General features: G+C 37.3%; 1 protein-coding gene across 1 annotated transcript in view; it reads left to right on the top strand.

Moving 5' to 3' along the window:
• Positions 1 to 15,754, top strand: part of LOC149776044 (calpain-7-like) — a 91,331-nt gene that overhangs the window by 41,311 nt on the left and 34,266 nt on the right. The window contains exons 14-18 of the mRNA XM_089942175.1: positions 544 to 688; positions 2,952 to 3,051; positions 5,596 to 5,728; positions 6,896 to 6,971; positions 15,314 to 15,525. Coding sequence (XP_089798301.1) covers positions 544 to 688; positions 2,952 to 3,051; positions 5,596 to 5,728; positions 6,896 to 6,971; positions 15,314 to 15,525 — 666 coding nt within the window. The remainder of the gene's footprint in view (positions 1 to 543; positions 689 to 2,951; positions 3,052 to 5,595; positions 5,729 to 6,895; positions 6,972 to 15,313; positions 15,526 to 15,754) is intronic.

The following is a 15,754-nucleotide window of genomic DNA, read 5'->3' as shown; positions in this document are numbered from 1 at the left end:
AAGTACTTTACCAATGTAATACCTAATCTTTTTCTTTGTATACACTGCAAATTATATAATGTCTTGAATAATACTGATCTGAAAATTTTGAGTGCTCTAAACAATGTATGTTACATGTTTAATTCATGTATGATAGCGATTAAAAGAATTAATTTTCATGTTGGGTTTATACTATGTTTATATTTTCATGATGGGTTTATACTATGTTCATTTTTGTGATGTATTTATACTATGTTCATATTTTCATAATGTGTTTATATGATGTTCATTTTTTATGATGGGTTAATACTATGCTCATTTTTATGATGGGTTTATACTATGTTCATATTTTCATAATGTGTTTATACTATGGTCATAATTTTGTGATGGGTTTATACTATGTTCATATTTTCATGATGGGTTTATACTATGTTCATATTTATGATGGGTTTAGACTATGTTCATATTTTTATGATGGGTTTATACCATGGTCATATTTTTATCTATGCTGTGTTGAAGTGCTTTCTTGTTACTTTTTCATCATTCTTGTATATTGTTTGTTAGGGGAAGAAGTTATTCATGTTGAAGAACCCTTGGAATCACCTGAGATGGAAGGGTCGGTTTTCAGAGAATGACATGGAAAATTGGACCCCAGAAATGCAGAAGGCCTTGAATTATGACCCCAAAAGTGCTCAGATGGTGGATAATGGTGAGATCATTCAGTCATATCCCAATCAGAGCAATCTCATCTCTTTTATGTGAAGACACGTAAAGCCTCTGATGCATGAAGCAGATTGATTTCTTCTTTCTTGAGAAAACAAAAGAAAAATGAACATTAATTTCTTGTGCAGTCACACTCCTTAAATTCATAAAAATCTTAATTTGGTTTGTTATTACCATCTTAACAAAACAATGATCTCATTTTTAGCAGGGTATAAGTATTTTTATTTCCCCCCACGATATCTATGAATGGGGGCATCTTGCAGTACTCAACTATCCATCCCATAACCCCCTGTGGACTTATGGTGTAGACTAGGCCTAATGAACCCTTCCACACATCGTAATGAAAATGCTCTGCTGCAGTTAGCATGCCAAACTCATGACTGAAAGGGTGTAACTTCAGCCCCTGTCATAGGACCCTATCGTGTCGGCTAACATTTTGTGTTTCTGTGCCATAAAGGTCCCAACCAAACCAAACTAAAACCACCCATCACATCCTGTTGCATCCAGTCATGTTTATTGCAGATTTTATTTCAACTCGACAGATATTTCACTCTCCATTTGAATAAAAAGGGATAATTTTCTGAACAAAGGAGGGATTTAATAAAGAAATACAGGTGAACTTATAAATAGAATGCACAACTTTCATACATTTGAAATACAGGTAGAACTTGAAAATAGAATGCACAGCTTTCACACATTTGAAATGCAGGTGGAATGTGAAATACAATGCACAGCTTCTACACATTTCAAATACAGGTAGATCTTGAAAACATAATGCACAACTTGTACACATTTGAAATGCAGGTATAAATTGAAATTATAATGTACAACTTGTTCATAAATGATTAAATTTTCTATGTCATTTTTTAGAATTTAGCACAACTCCTGCTGTAACACAGCCCAGAATTGGCCCAGGAATAAGTTAAAGTTCCAGATCTCATGCCCTATGGGATAAACATGAGCTAAAACTTTGTCTAGCCCTGCATGCCATATGCACAAATATCAAGTTATATAACAAGTGGACTTAAGATGTGGTTCCTTATTATTACAATCAGTCTTTATTAGAAAATTCCTTACCTCGGCATTTTTCCGACTTGAGATTGTAGAGTTGTTAATTGAATGTGTTGCTACTATATCTGTGTCCAGTATTCATAAAATTCTTCAGGCTGCATACACCAAAACTAAAGATTTGAATGAGTGGCATAATGGAAGCTAATTTATAAGCTAAAGGTTAAAAAAAGTTTGTTTAAATTAAATGTCGGAAGTTACTTTTTTACAGATTGACATCATATTGGATTTGAATCACAGAAGCATTATTTGAGTTTTACTGTATTCCTTAGTTGAGTTTGAATATGTATCTAAGTTGAGTATGAATATATAGCTAAGTTGAGAATGGATGTGTATCTAAATAGAGTTTGAATGTGTATCTAAACAGAGTTTGAATGTGTATCTAAATTGAGTTTGAATGTGTATCTAAGTTGAGTATGGATGCATATCTAAGTTGAGTTTGAATGTGTATCGAAGTTGAGTATGAATGTATATCTAAATTGAGTTTGAATGTATATCTGAGTTGAGTATGAATGTGTGTCTGAGTTGAATTTGAATGTGTATCAAAGTTGAGTTTGAATTTGTATCTAAGTTGAGTTTGAATGTGTATCTAAGTTGAGTATGAACGCGTATCTAAGTTGAGTTTGAATGTGTGTCTACGTTGAGCTTGAATGTGTATCTAAGTTGAGTTTGAATGTGTATTTAAGTTGAGTTTGAATGTGTATCTAAGTTGAGTTTGAATATGTATCTAAGTTGAGTTTGAATGTGTACCTAAGTTGAGTTTGAATGTGTATCTAAATAGAGTTTGAATGTGTATCTAAATAGAGCTTGAATGTGTATCTAAATAGAGTTTGAATGTATATCTAAGTTGAGTATGAATGCGTATCTACGTTGAGCTTGAATGTGTATCTAAGTTGAGTTTGAATGTGTATTTAAGTTGAGTTTGAATGTGTATCTAAGTTGAGTTTGAATATGTATCTAAGTTGAGTTTGAATGTGTACCTAAGTTGAGTTTGAATGTGTATCTAAATAGAGTTTGAATGTATATCTAAGTTGAGTATGAATGCGTATCTAAGTTGAGTTTGAATGTGTATCTAAGTTGAGGCTCTTGATAAATATGGAATCAGGCTTCAGATAGTATTATTAGTTTGTTTGATATGTTTTTCAATACAATACCAGCAGTGCTTCTGTTTCTTTATGCAGGAGTGTTTTGGATAGATTATGAGTCCTTAATCCACTTCTTTGATGTGATTTACATTAACTGGAATCCAGAGCTTTTCAAGTATACTTCATGTATTCATCAGTAAGTAATTTCACCTAGATCTTAATTTGTCTGTCAAATGTTTAAAAAAATAATATTATTCTTTGGTATTATGCCAAGTAATATTCAGTAATATTCAAGCTGGTATATAGTCCATTTTTCTGGACAATATACTACACACAGCCAATAATAATAATAATAATAATAATCAACATCAGTAACAGTAGCACTTAATGATTTTAATCAGGAAATAAAATATTAATTTGTATTGAAAATATAAAGCAGTTGACAGGTAACTATGCAGAAATCCCTGACACATTTACACCATGTTTTGCAAGCAGTTATGTTACAGTTGTTACCTTGGTATCAAAGAGTAATTCTTAATTGAATTTATAAATCAAGCAAGACAGATGATAAATGGGTACTAATTATATATATATCTATTGGCTATGGCCAGGGTTAGTGATGTAACCTCTCACCTTTTATGCAAACCTGCTCTCCAAGATATAAATCTAGAGCTATCAACCTGTGTACATTAACAAACGTGTCAGAAAATGGAGAAATTGAATTAGAATAATAATTGACAAAACATAGCTGATCCATATATGATTACTTCCTTTGAATCACGCCAGCTCTTCAGCAATGTGAAATTCACTAAAACTCAATTTTCAGCCCCATTCCAAACCATTGCAGAATAAACCCCTTTATTGAACAAAACTACTGGAGACATTTCATGTATAGAACAGTGAGAATTACATCCCATTTCATGTATAGAACAGTGAGAATTACATCCCATTTCTTATATAGAACAGTGAGAATTACATCCCATTTCATGTATAGGACAGTGAGAATTACATCCCATTTCATGTATAGAACAGTGAGAATTACATCCCATATACTCATTGAATTCAGAAGAATGTGGACCATGAATGGACTGGTTTCCCACAAAATCATTTACTATAAAATTTCCATCAGTACATACAACATAGCGTGCAGAAAATGGGCAGTTGCTCGTGACATTATTGGCCAGAACTTAATTTCATACCCATTTGTGTTCTAAACTAAAATCATCCACTTGTACATACAACATGATATCATACATTTCTGACACTGTTGTCAATAATGAGGAAGAAAAATGGAAATAAGTATAGGTGTCTGGTCAATCAAACATTAACATATGGCTAATCATAAAAATCTGTTGAGCGCTACCTCACATAGGAACAAGTTATATTTTATTTGATATAATACCTTCACATGTCATGAAAAGATACAAGATCTGATGCAATACACGGATGTCATAATAAAGTACAGTATTTGATAAAATACCTTCACCTGTCATGAAAAAATACAGTATTTGATGTCAAACCTACACATACCAAAAAATGATACAAAATTTGATGTGATACATGGATGTTATAGTAAAAATAAAATATTGGATGTAATACCTGCATGTGTCAAAATAAAAATAGTGTTGAATGTAATACCAGCATATGTCAAAAAATAATACAATATTAGATGTAATACCTGCGTGTAAAAAAAATGATACATTATTGGATGTAATACCTGCATGTAAAAAATGATACATTATTGGATGTAATACCTGCCTGTAAAAAAATGATACATTATTGGATGTAATACCTGCATGTCAAAAACTGATACAATATTGGATGTAATACCTACATGTCAAAAAATAATACATTATTGGATGTAATACCTGCATGTCAAAAAATGATACATTATCGAATGTAATACCTGCATGTCAAAAAATGATACAATATTGGATGTAATATATGCATCTTAATAAGTACAAACAGCTCTCACATAAAATTATCCATTACAAAGTCAAAGTGTCTCAATCTAGGCGTGTCTCAAGAAAGGAAACTGTCTACTAAAATCTGTTTAGAAAATTGGATCCAATTACTCTGCCTGCCTGGTGTCTTTTTACGACATACATTTGTGGTTTAAATCAGTCTAATAAATCGATCTTGCCTATGCTTTATTAAAAATAAAAAGATGAATACCTGCATAACTGTGTCAGGATAAAGTACTAAAAAGGTTGTAAGTAATTGATTTTATGAAACAGCATGAAAATCTTTGATCTTGATGAAAATACATTATTGTCTTTAATTTTGATTGTCCAGAATAAACCCAAGATAAAAATTGCCATATTTCTAGCCAGTGGAAGAAACCACCTAGCACATGAACCATCCATGATAATTGGCAAAAATAAGTGGACATCAGTATCCAAAAATGTGGAAGGCAGCCATGAATATATGTGAATAAGCTGTAAAATATTTAATAAAATTAATTATAACGATATAATCTTTCCATATTTTCTTTCTTTCTCTGTCTATTATCACCTGTTACGTACAGTCTAATAACAACTGTACCTAAATACAAAAGAAGACTCGGTCATTATAATGGCAACTTGATTAAAGAAAGAAATTTTTGAAACCAAGTTGTTCGTTGTACTAAGAGTTTACTGTAATTTCGTTATTTTGCTTGCCACTGGTTTCATAAATTTACATGCACTTAACATTTAAGTAAGATCTGAATTTAAAAATGCATCATTAATAAATCTTGCAGCAGTTGGCATGCAAAAGAGGGACCAAAAAAAGACCGCTACAACATCAGTGATAATCCCCAGTACAGACTAGAGCTTAAATCTAGTCAGCCCTCAGCTGTATGGATCCTTCTAACCAGGCACATTACAGATAAGGTATGACTTTCTTACTCCTGTAGGGTGACTGTCTTTTATATGGAATACTCTGTGGAGAGGTTACAGAGTGCAAAACAAAATTAAGTCACCCACACAAGACAAAATGAGAGAAAGTTTTGTATTTCAAAATCTACTATTTAATGATCTATGCAGAAGTCAGGGGCAGTAAGGAATAAATGAATTGGTATCCCTCTCTCCAAACCAAATATGAATATACTCTACAGGGTCCAAAGTCAATTTCAACTAGAGATGTACAATTTTGGAGTGCTTCATTCCTGGGCTTATTGTACAACACTACCTAACAATTTGTGTGCTTGATGTCTTTGTTGTAATGAGGTGGTCTTTGACGGTGAAGGAACAGTAGAATTTGGGTATGACCACCTACTCTTGCATATACTGCCAGAATCTGGGATCATGTTACCAATGAATTTTCCAGTCCCATTCACAATAGTTAACATTTCCAACAAGAAACTCATCATGTCTTAGAGATAGATAAATTTATAGCCCAGATAGGGATTATCTTATGATCCGATAAGTGATGATTTTTGTAACATAAACAAAGAGAAGCAAAGTGTATCAATACTGGATACTATTAAAATGCAGACAGCTCATTTTAACTAATTGTTAAGTGTTAGTACTTATATGAAACTCATTGTTTTTCTTTGAGGTTTCCTGGATCTGTCCCCATGGAAAGATTTTTTATCACATAATTATGTCACACATGGCATCCCATAAGCCTGTAACAATGACCCTCCATTCTTATCCTGATTAGAGATGGCTGTGTATATAACAGTAGTTTCTTCCCCTCAAAATAGTAAGAAGCTAGGGTCCTATTATGGTCTTTGTACTACAGGGTGAGTATTAAAAAGTATTTGAGGCCTGGTTATTGTTTATACCGCACGATTTATAGTTTGTAAAGCTAGTAGCATCACAGTTTTTTTATTTTACCCATTTGACCCTATCAGAGTTCGATTCTTTTCAAAGGAAGGGCTGGTCGAGTTGATCATATTTCCACTCCTCCCACTAATTTTCCAGTTCAATAAGCAGAAAGCTAATTTACATAAAGAGATGATGTAGTTCCTTTGAAATTAAACTTGGAAACAATCTAGGCTTTCTTTACTGAAATGTACTATATGACTCATTAGATACTTTCGCCTTTTTGTTTAGGATGACTTTGCAGACAACCGCGAATTTATTGCTGTACTTGTGTACAACACAGACGGGAAGAAAGTCTTTTATCCATGTGAGTATAAATCTTCAAAAGTTTTGTTTTCAGAACTCCAGAACAGCTTGGATGATGTATGTAAATTTTAGGATGTTTCATTTCATATCAACTTTAAGAAATAAGTTGAATAATTGTTTTGTAATTTCAAGTTTTTGCAAGCATTTAGATTAATCCTTGAGTTTTGATAAATTTCACATCTAAAGGATGCAAATGTAAATTTGTGCCTGTCAGAATATACAGAATTCTCCACAGGATTTCAAAACTGGGGTGAAATGTCCTTGATGGTCACAGGCATCTAATTACTTTATGAATTACAGAATAAGACTGTGTGGTTACTGAATCAACCTGTGTGGTGGTATAGTAAATACCATATTTAAAAGAAAATAGGTACCTGATTGGCTGAAAAACTTCATATATTGTCAGAAGAGGCATGCATTCAGGTAAATTGTACACATTAGTAGCCTTGAGCCTGAATCCAATTTTATTTCATTGCTGTTACCACACAGGTAGTACTGGATGTAAACAGGGATATCTCACCAGGTTGGGGATTTATAACAGGCACCTACAAGGGAATTTTTGGTCAAAAACAAATCTTGCAACTTCCAATTTTCAATTGCAAATGTCACGACATAGATCATTCATAAGATGTAAGACTGATTTGCCAAACTTATTACAATATATAGTAATTTGTCAAAACAGTAACATTATAACCTATGAGAATTGAATTATTGTCTGTGCCCAATGTCAGAAACTATGTATGTATGTATGTATGTATGTATGTGATTATGTACAGAGATATGTATGTACAGAGGTATGTATGTACATTTGTACATATGTGTATTTAGGATAGAGCTTGAAAATTCTCTATCCAATAGAACTGTTATAAAACAAGCATTAAACAATATTTTTCCACAGAGCTACAGGCAAAATTACCTTGCCCCAGTGAATGTTGATGTTTGAAACTGGTATGTGTCTTGCCATTTAAAATATAAAATATTAGTGTCGTTATCTACTGAAGTATGACTTGACGTTATTGTCATATGAAAACAATTCATATTATGACATTTGATTTTGGGGAATGGTCTCAGTGATTGATTTGATTGTTGGGAATGGTCTCAAATGAGATTGCACAACTTGTCTTTCTCAGCTCAAGAGACTACCAAGATAGATATATATATATATATATATATATATATATATATCTTGGTAGTCTCTCAAGCCGAGGATGACAGGTTGTGCGATCTCATTGACGGTGGATGTGCATGTGGCTCCGGAGTCCAGATCCCGATGCAAAAAAGTGGTTGTAGGTGGAGCATGGGACACCGGTGGTTGGTGGTGGCTGGGATACATCTCTGTGTCATCTCTCTTGAGCTGCAGCAAGACGCTGGCAGCAGTCGACCTCGATGGTGGAACAGGCTTTTCTGGTCAGGGCTTGCCAGTGGCTTCTGTCTGAGACAGCGAGCTCGAGCTGGTTGGGTTAAAGATCTGTCCATTTGATGTGAGTCCTGAGATTGTCTTTGTACCTCTTGTGAGGGAGGCCTTGGTTTTGATTACCATGGGCTAGCTCGCCAAAGAACAGCTGCTTTGGGATTCTGTTTTGATCCATGCGGATGACATGGCCAGTCTAACAAAGCTTAGCCTGGATTAGTTTGGCTTCGATGCTTGTTGTGTTGGTTCTGTCAAGGACTTCCTGGTTGGTGATTCAGTCCTGCCACTTGATTTTCATGATGGATCTCAGGGAGTGCTGGTGGAATTGTTCCAACTGACTGATAAGCTTTTGGTAGACAGTCCACGTTTCACAGCCATACAAGAGATACATGAGGACAACTGCATTGTACACTTTCATCTTTGTTGACAGGCATATGTCCTTGTGCTTCAAGACCTTGGTTCGGAGTCGTATGAGTGCTTGACTGGCTTTTTGTATCCTCGCAGTGATCTTTTTGTCCAGGGAGCCATCACTTGATATTGTGCTGCCAAGGTATTTGAAACTGTCCACATTCTTCAACTGCGTGTCACCAATGGTGATGCAGGGTTGTGAAGGGACAGTGTTTGGGGGGGCTGGAAGAGGACTTCTGTCTTTCCTCAGCTAATTGTCAGCCAAAATAGGTTGGAGGCTTCAGAGAACCTGTCCACAATTGCCTGTTGGTGATTCACTTCATGGGCCATGAGGGCACAGTCATCTGCAAAGAGTGCTTCAGTGATGAGTCTTTATAGCATCTTGGTTTTTGCAGCTAGGCGATGGAGATCAAACACTGATCTGTCCGGGTGATATATAATGTAGATACTGAGGTCATGGTCATGGATGGCACGGAGCAGTACTTGTGTGAAGAAGAGGTTGAAAAGTACCGGATCAAGTACACATCCCTGTTTGACACCGTTAGATATGGGATATTTCTCAGAGGGTTCACCGTCTGAGAGAATCTCTCCAGCAGTGTCAAGCTAGAAGAACCAGATGAGGTTGGTAAACTTCTGAGAACAACCAAGCTTCTTGAGTACTACCCACAGTGTGTCTGTGTTGATTGTACCAAAAGCCTTTGTCAGGTCCATGAGGATGGCATACAGATTCATGTTCTGCTCAAGGCACTTCTCTTGGACTTGTCTCACTGCGAAGATCATGTCAATGGTGCTGCGGTCTGGGTAAAAACCACACTGAGACTTGGGGAGGTTATCTTCTGACACTGCCGCAATAAGCCTGTTGAGAATGATGCAAGCAAGTATTTTGCCAGCTATGGAGAGCAAGCAGATGCCCCTGTAGTTACTGCAGTATGCACATGTGTCTTTAATTTTATAGAGGGTCACAATTGATGCATCATGGAGGTCGTTTGACATATCCTCTTCCGTCCAGATGCTGATTAGCACATCGTGGAATGCCTCCAGAGTCTGTTCACTGAGAGCCTTGTACACCTTCGCTGGGATACCATCCTTTCCAGGTGCCCTGCCACAGTTAATTTGTTTAATGGCCATCCTCAACTCCTCTATCGTTGGCGGAACATCTAGTTGGTCGTACGTTGGCTGTTGGGGTATTTGGTCAAGAACAGATTGGTTGACTGATGAGGGCTGACAAAGTGTTCTTTCCATCTGTCCTTAATGCGAACCTTTCCTTTAATAGTGTACTGCCACCTGCAGCAAGCAAAAGAACAGAACCAGACTTTGAAGGGCTGAAGATTGACTTGATGGCAATGTGGAACTCTTTGGAGTTGTTAGTGTTGGCATAGTGTTGCACTTCATCAGCTTTCTTTTCCCACCAATGGTCATCCACTTGCGGATTTCTCTCTGAGCCTCAACTTGATAGGATTTGAAATGGTCTTTTGGGGCGATATAGTTTGTGTCATTCTGCCAGTCCATGAATGCTTTGTTCTTTCTGGCAAGCAGATCTTCAATAGCACCATTGCTCTTGTCAAACCAGTCTTGATGGGTTCGCTTCTTGGGGCCCAGAGTCACCATAGCTGTTTCTCTTATCATGTCCCTGAGCTTGTTCCATTTCTTGGAGGCATTTCCATGTATAGGTCAATTGGTGGACAGCTTGTCGTCTAGGCTTTTCTGGAAATTGAGCTGGGTGGAAGGCTGCTGCAGTTTGACAATGTTGAAGGCTGTGCGTACAGGCTTAGGACGCCTTGGTTGATTTGGGGCAATGTGCAGCTGTAGGGTAGTTCAGACAAGTCTGTGGTCTGTCCAGCATTCTGCTCCTCGCATGGCCTTATTGATGAGGACACTGGGCATCGAGCTAGCGGACTATTGCATAGTCGAATACTAATAAATTCTTGTGTTTGTTCGCCATTCTGAACATTGAGTTTGTGATTAGGAGGTCAACTTCTGCGCATTTGCTGAGTAGGAGCAGGCAGTTGTTGTTCATCTTGCCGACACTTCACTTGCCAAGCACACCTTTCCATCGACCATAATCAGTATATATGTGTATGTATGCCTGCACTTACAAGTGTGCCATATCGTCATTGTTGTGATCACTGCATTTACCAGATTTTCTTCTAAGCTAGAGTTTTTAACAATTGCTTTTATCTTACATAATGGCACTTCTCTTCTAATACCACTTCTTCAATGAAAAGATGGCTTTATAAAAGAGGAAACTGTAATGAGGGTCTACAAGATGGTAAAAATGTGCTACCTTGGTTTGGGATACCGGGGTTGATCTTTCTGTAGAGATGCATAACAGGATACCGTATATACTCACTTATCAGATCCAACTGGAAACTACATAGACCCAGATCAGACATCCAATAATGTGCCATTAGACCTGGGTATGTACAGTTTGTTAGGACCCAGATCAGACATCCAATAATGTGCCATTAGACCTGGGTATATACAGTTTGTTAGGACCCAGATCAGACATCCAATAATGTGCCATTAGACCTGGGTATATACAGTTTGTTAGGACCCAGATCTGACATCCAATAATGTGCCATTAGACCTGGGTATATACAGTTTGTTAGGACCCAGATCAGACATCCAATAATGTGCCATTAGACCAGGGTATATACAGTTTGTTAGGACCCAGATCAGACATCCAATAATGTGCCATTAGACCTGGGTATATACAGTTTGTTAGGACCCAGATATGACATCCAATAATGTGCCATTAGACCTGGGTATATACAGTTTGTTAGGACCCAGATCAGACATCCAATAATGTGCCATTAGACCTGGGTATATACAGTTTGTTAGGACCCAGATATGACATCCAATAATGTGCCATTAGACCTGGGTATATACAGTTTGTTAGGACCCAGATCAGACATCCAATAATGTGCCATTAGACCAGGGTATATACAGTTTGTTAGGACCCAGATCAGACATCCAATAATGTGCCATTAGACCTGGGTATATACAGTTTGTTAGGACCCAGATCAGACATCCAATAATGTGCCATTAGACCTGGGTATATACAGTTTGTTAGGACCCAGATCAGACATCCAATAATGTGCCATTAGACCAGGGTATATACAGTTTGTTAGGACCCAGATCAGACATCCAATAATGTGCCATTAGACCTGGGTATATACAGTTTGTTAGGACCAAGATCAGACATCCAATAATGTGCCATTAGACCTGGGTATATACAGTTTGTTAGGACCCAGATCAGACATCCAATAATGTGCCATTAGACCTGGGTATATACAGTTTGTTAGGACCCAGATCAGACATCCAATAATGTGCCATTAGACCAGGGTATATACAGCTTGTTAGGACCCAGATCAGACATCCAATAATGTGCCATTAGACCTGGGTATATACAGTTTGTTAGGACCCAGATCAGACATCCAATAATGTGCCATTAGACCAGGGTATATACAGTTTGTTAGGACCCAGATCAGACATCCAATAATGTGCCATCAGACCTGGGTATATACAGTTTGTTAGGACCCAGATCAGACATCCAATAATGTGCCATTAGACCTGGGTATATACAGTTTGTTAGGACCCAGATCAGACATCCAATAATGTGCCATTAGACCAGGGTATATACAGTTTGTTAGGACCCAGATCAGACATCCAATAATGTGCCATTAGACCAGGGTATATACAGTTTGTTAGGACCCAGATCTGACATCCAATAATGTGCCATTAGACCTGGGTATATACAGTTTGTTAGGACCCAGATCAGACATCCAATAATGTGCCATTAGACCTGGGTATATACAGTTTGTTAGGACCCAGATCAGACATCCAATAATGTGCCATTAGACCTGGGTATATACAGTTTGTTAGGACCCAGATCAGACATCCAATAATGTGCCATTAGACCAGGGTATATACAGTTTGTTAGGACCCAGATCAGACATCCAATAATGTGCCATTAGACCTGGGTATATACAGTTTGTTAGGACCCAGATCAGACATCCAATAATGTGCCATTAGACCTGGGTATATACAGTTTGTTAGGACCCAGATCAGACATCCAATAATGTGCCATTAGACCTGGGTATATACAGTTTGTTAGGACCCAGATCAGACATCCAATAATGTGCCATTAAACCAGGGTATATACAGTTTGTTAGGACCCAGATCAGACATCCAATAATGTGCCATTAGACCTGGGTATATACAGTTTGTTAGGACCCAGATCAGACATCCAATAATGTGCCATTAGACCTGGGTATATACAGTTTGTTAGGACCCAGATCAGACATCCAATAATGTGCCATTAGACCTGGGTATATACAGCTTGTTAGGACCCAGATCAGACATCCAATAATGTGCCATTAGACCTGGGTATATACAGCTTGTTAGGACCCAGATCATACATCCAATAATGTGCCATTAGACCAGGGTATATACAGTTTGTTAGGACCCAGATCAGACATCCAATAATGTGCCATTAGACCAGGGTATATACAGTTTGTTAGGACCCAGATCAGACATCCAATAATGTGCCATCAGACCTGGGTATATACAGTTTGTTAGGACCCAGATCAGACATCCAATAATGTGCCATTAGACCTGGGTATATACAGTTTGTTAGGACCCAGATCAGACATCCAATAATGTGCCATTAGACCAGGGTATATACAGTTTGTTAGGACCCAGATCAGACATCCAATAATGTGCCATTAGACCTGGTATATACAGTTTGTTAGGACCCAGATCAGACATCCAATAATGTGCCATTAGACCTGGGTATATACAGTTTGTTAGGACCCAGATCAGACATCCAATAACGTGCCATTAAACCAGGGTATATACAGTTTGTTAGGACCCAGATCAGACATCCAATAACGTGCCATTAAACCAGGGTATATACAGTTTGTTAGGACCCAGATCAGACATCCAATAATGTGCCATTAGACCTGGGTATATACAGTTTGTTAGGACCCAGATCAGACATCCAATAATGTGCCATTAGACCAGGGTATATACAGTTTGTTAGGACCCAGATCAGACATCCAATAATGTGCCATTAAACCAGGGTATATACAGTTTGTTAGGACCCAGATCAGACATCCAATAATGTGCCATTAGACCTGGGTATATACAGTTTGTTAGGACCCAGATCAGACATCCAATAATGTGCCATTAGACCTGGGTATATACAGTTTGTTAGGACCCAGATCAGACATCCAATAATGTGCCATTAGACCTGGGTATATACAGTTTGTTAGGACCCAGATCAGACATCCAATAATGTGCCATTAGACCTGGGTATATACAGTTTGTTAGGACCCAGATATGACATCCAATAATGTGCCATTAGACCTGGGGATATACAGTTTGTTAGGACCCAGATATGACATCCAATAATGTGCCATTAGACCTGGGTATGTACAGTTTGTTAGGACCCAGATCAGACATCCAATAATGTGCCATTAGACCTGGGTATATACAGTTTGTTAGGACCCAGATCAGACATCCAATAATGTGCCATTAGACCAGGGTATATACAGTTTGTTAGGACCCAGATCAGACATCCAATAATGTGCCATTAAACCAGGGTATATACAGTTTGTTAGGACCCAGATCAGACATCCAATAATGTGCCATTAGACCTGGGTATATACAGTTTGTTAGGACCCAGATCAGACATCCAATAATGTGCCATTAGACCTGGGTATATACAGTTTGTTAGGACCCAGATCAGACATCCAATAATGTGCCATTAGACCAGGGTATATACAGTTTGTTAGGACCCAGATCAGACATCCAATAATGTGCCATTAGACCTGGGTATATACAGTTTCTTAGGACCCAGATCAGACATCCAATAATGTGCCATTAAACCAGGGTATATACAGTTTGTTAGGACCCAGATCAGACATCCAATAATGTGCCATTAAACCAGGGTATATACAGTTTGTTAGGACCCAGATCAGACATCCAATAATGTGCCATTAGACCTGGGTATATACAGTTTGTTAGGACCCAGATCAGACATCCAATAATGTGCCATTAGACCTGGGTATATACAGTTTGTTAGGACCCAGATCAGACATCCAATAATGTGCCATTAGACCTGGGTATATACAGTTTGTTAGGACCCAGATCAGACATCCAATAATGTGCCATTAGACCTGGGTATATACAGTTTGTTAGGACCCAGATCTGACATCCAATAATGTGCCATTAGACCTGGGTATATACAGTTTGTTAGGACTAATCAGTAGAACAAACAATATAAACTCATATCTGTCAGTACATTTTGCAGAGGGAGATCTGGATCTATATATTTGGCAGTAGGACCTGAGTTATAAGTGAGTTTATACAGTACCACTGTGTTGAAAATTAGTTAGATTTGTCTTGATATATGCATATTGGTGGGAGTATCTGTGTTTTATGAAAAGATTTAAAATTGTTTTCTTTCATTTTAAGAAATTTACAAGATCGTTCTAATACTTATTTCCTTCCATTGTCAGATGACCCACCTCCCTATAAGGATGGTGTACGCATTAACAGTCCCCATTACCTTTGCAAACTGGTGGAAAATAAAGGAAATGCTGCTTACACTCTAGTCATCTCACAGTATGAGAAGAACAACACCATTCACTACACACTGAGAGTCTATGCAACATGTGAATTCTCGCTCACAAAGATAGCTGATCCTTACAATAAAAAGAATGAGAAGAGGGTTAGTATTTACTCATACTTTGTTGTATACAGTCCAGAAATAAAATATGTAGATAACCTGACAGAATTCTGCCACAAATAACCTAATAAAATTTTAGCCCCAAAAGAGGTCTTCCCATAAATCACATAAACAGTCTGATTCTAGTCAAATGATACTTTCAGACAACAGACATAACTCTTACCTGCATGTTTTTAGGCACTACAACAAGCAGTAAATATAAAGCCCATAT

This window comes from Sinohyriopsis cumingii, chromosome 18 (genome assembly GCF_028554795.1).
Source record: "Sinohyriopsis cumingii isolate HCF-2022 chromosome 18, ASM2855479v2, whole genome shotgun sequence".
Taxonomy (NCBI): domain Eukaryota; kingdom Metazoa; phylum Mollusca; class Bivalvia; order Unionida; family Unionidae; genus Sinohyriopsis; species Sinohyriopsis cumingii.
This window is presented reverse-complemented; position numbering and strand designations above follow the sequence as displayed.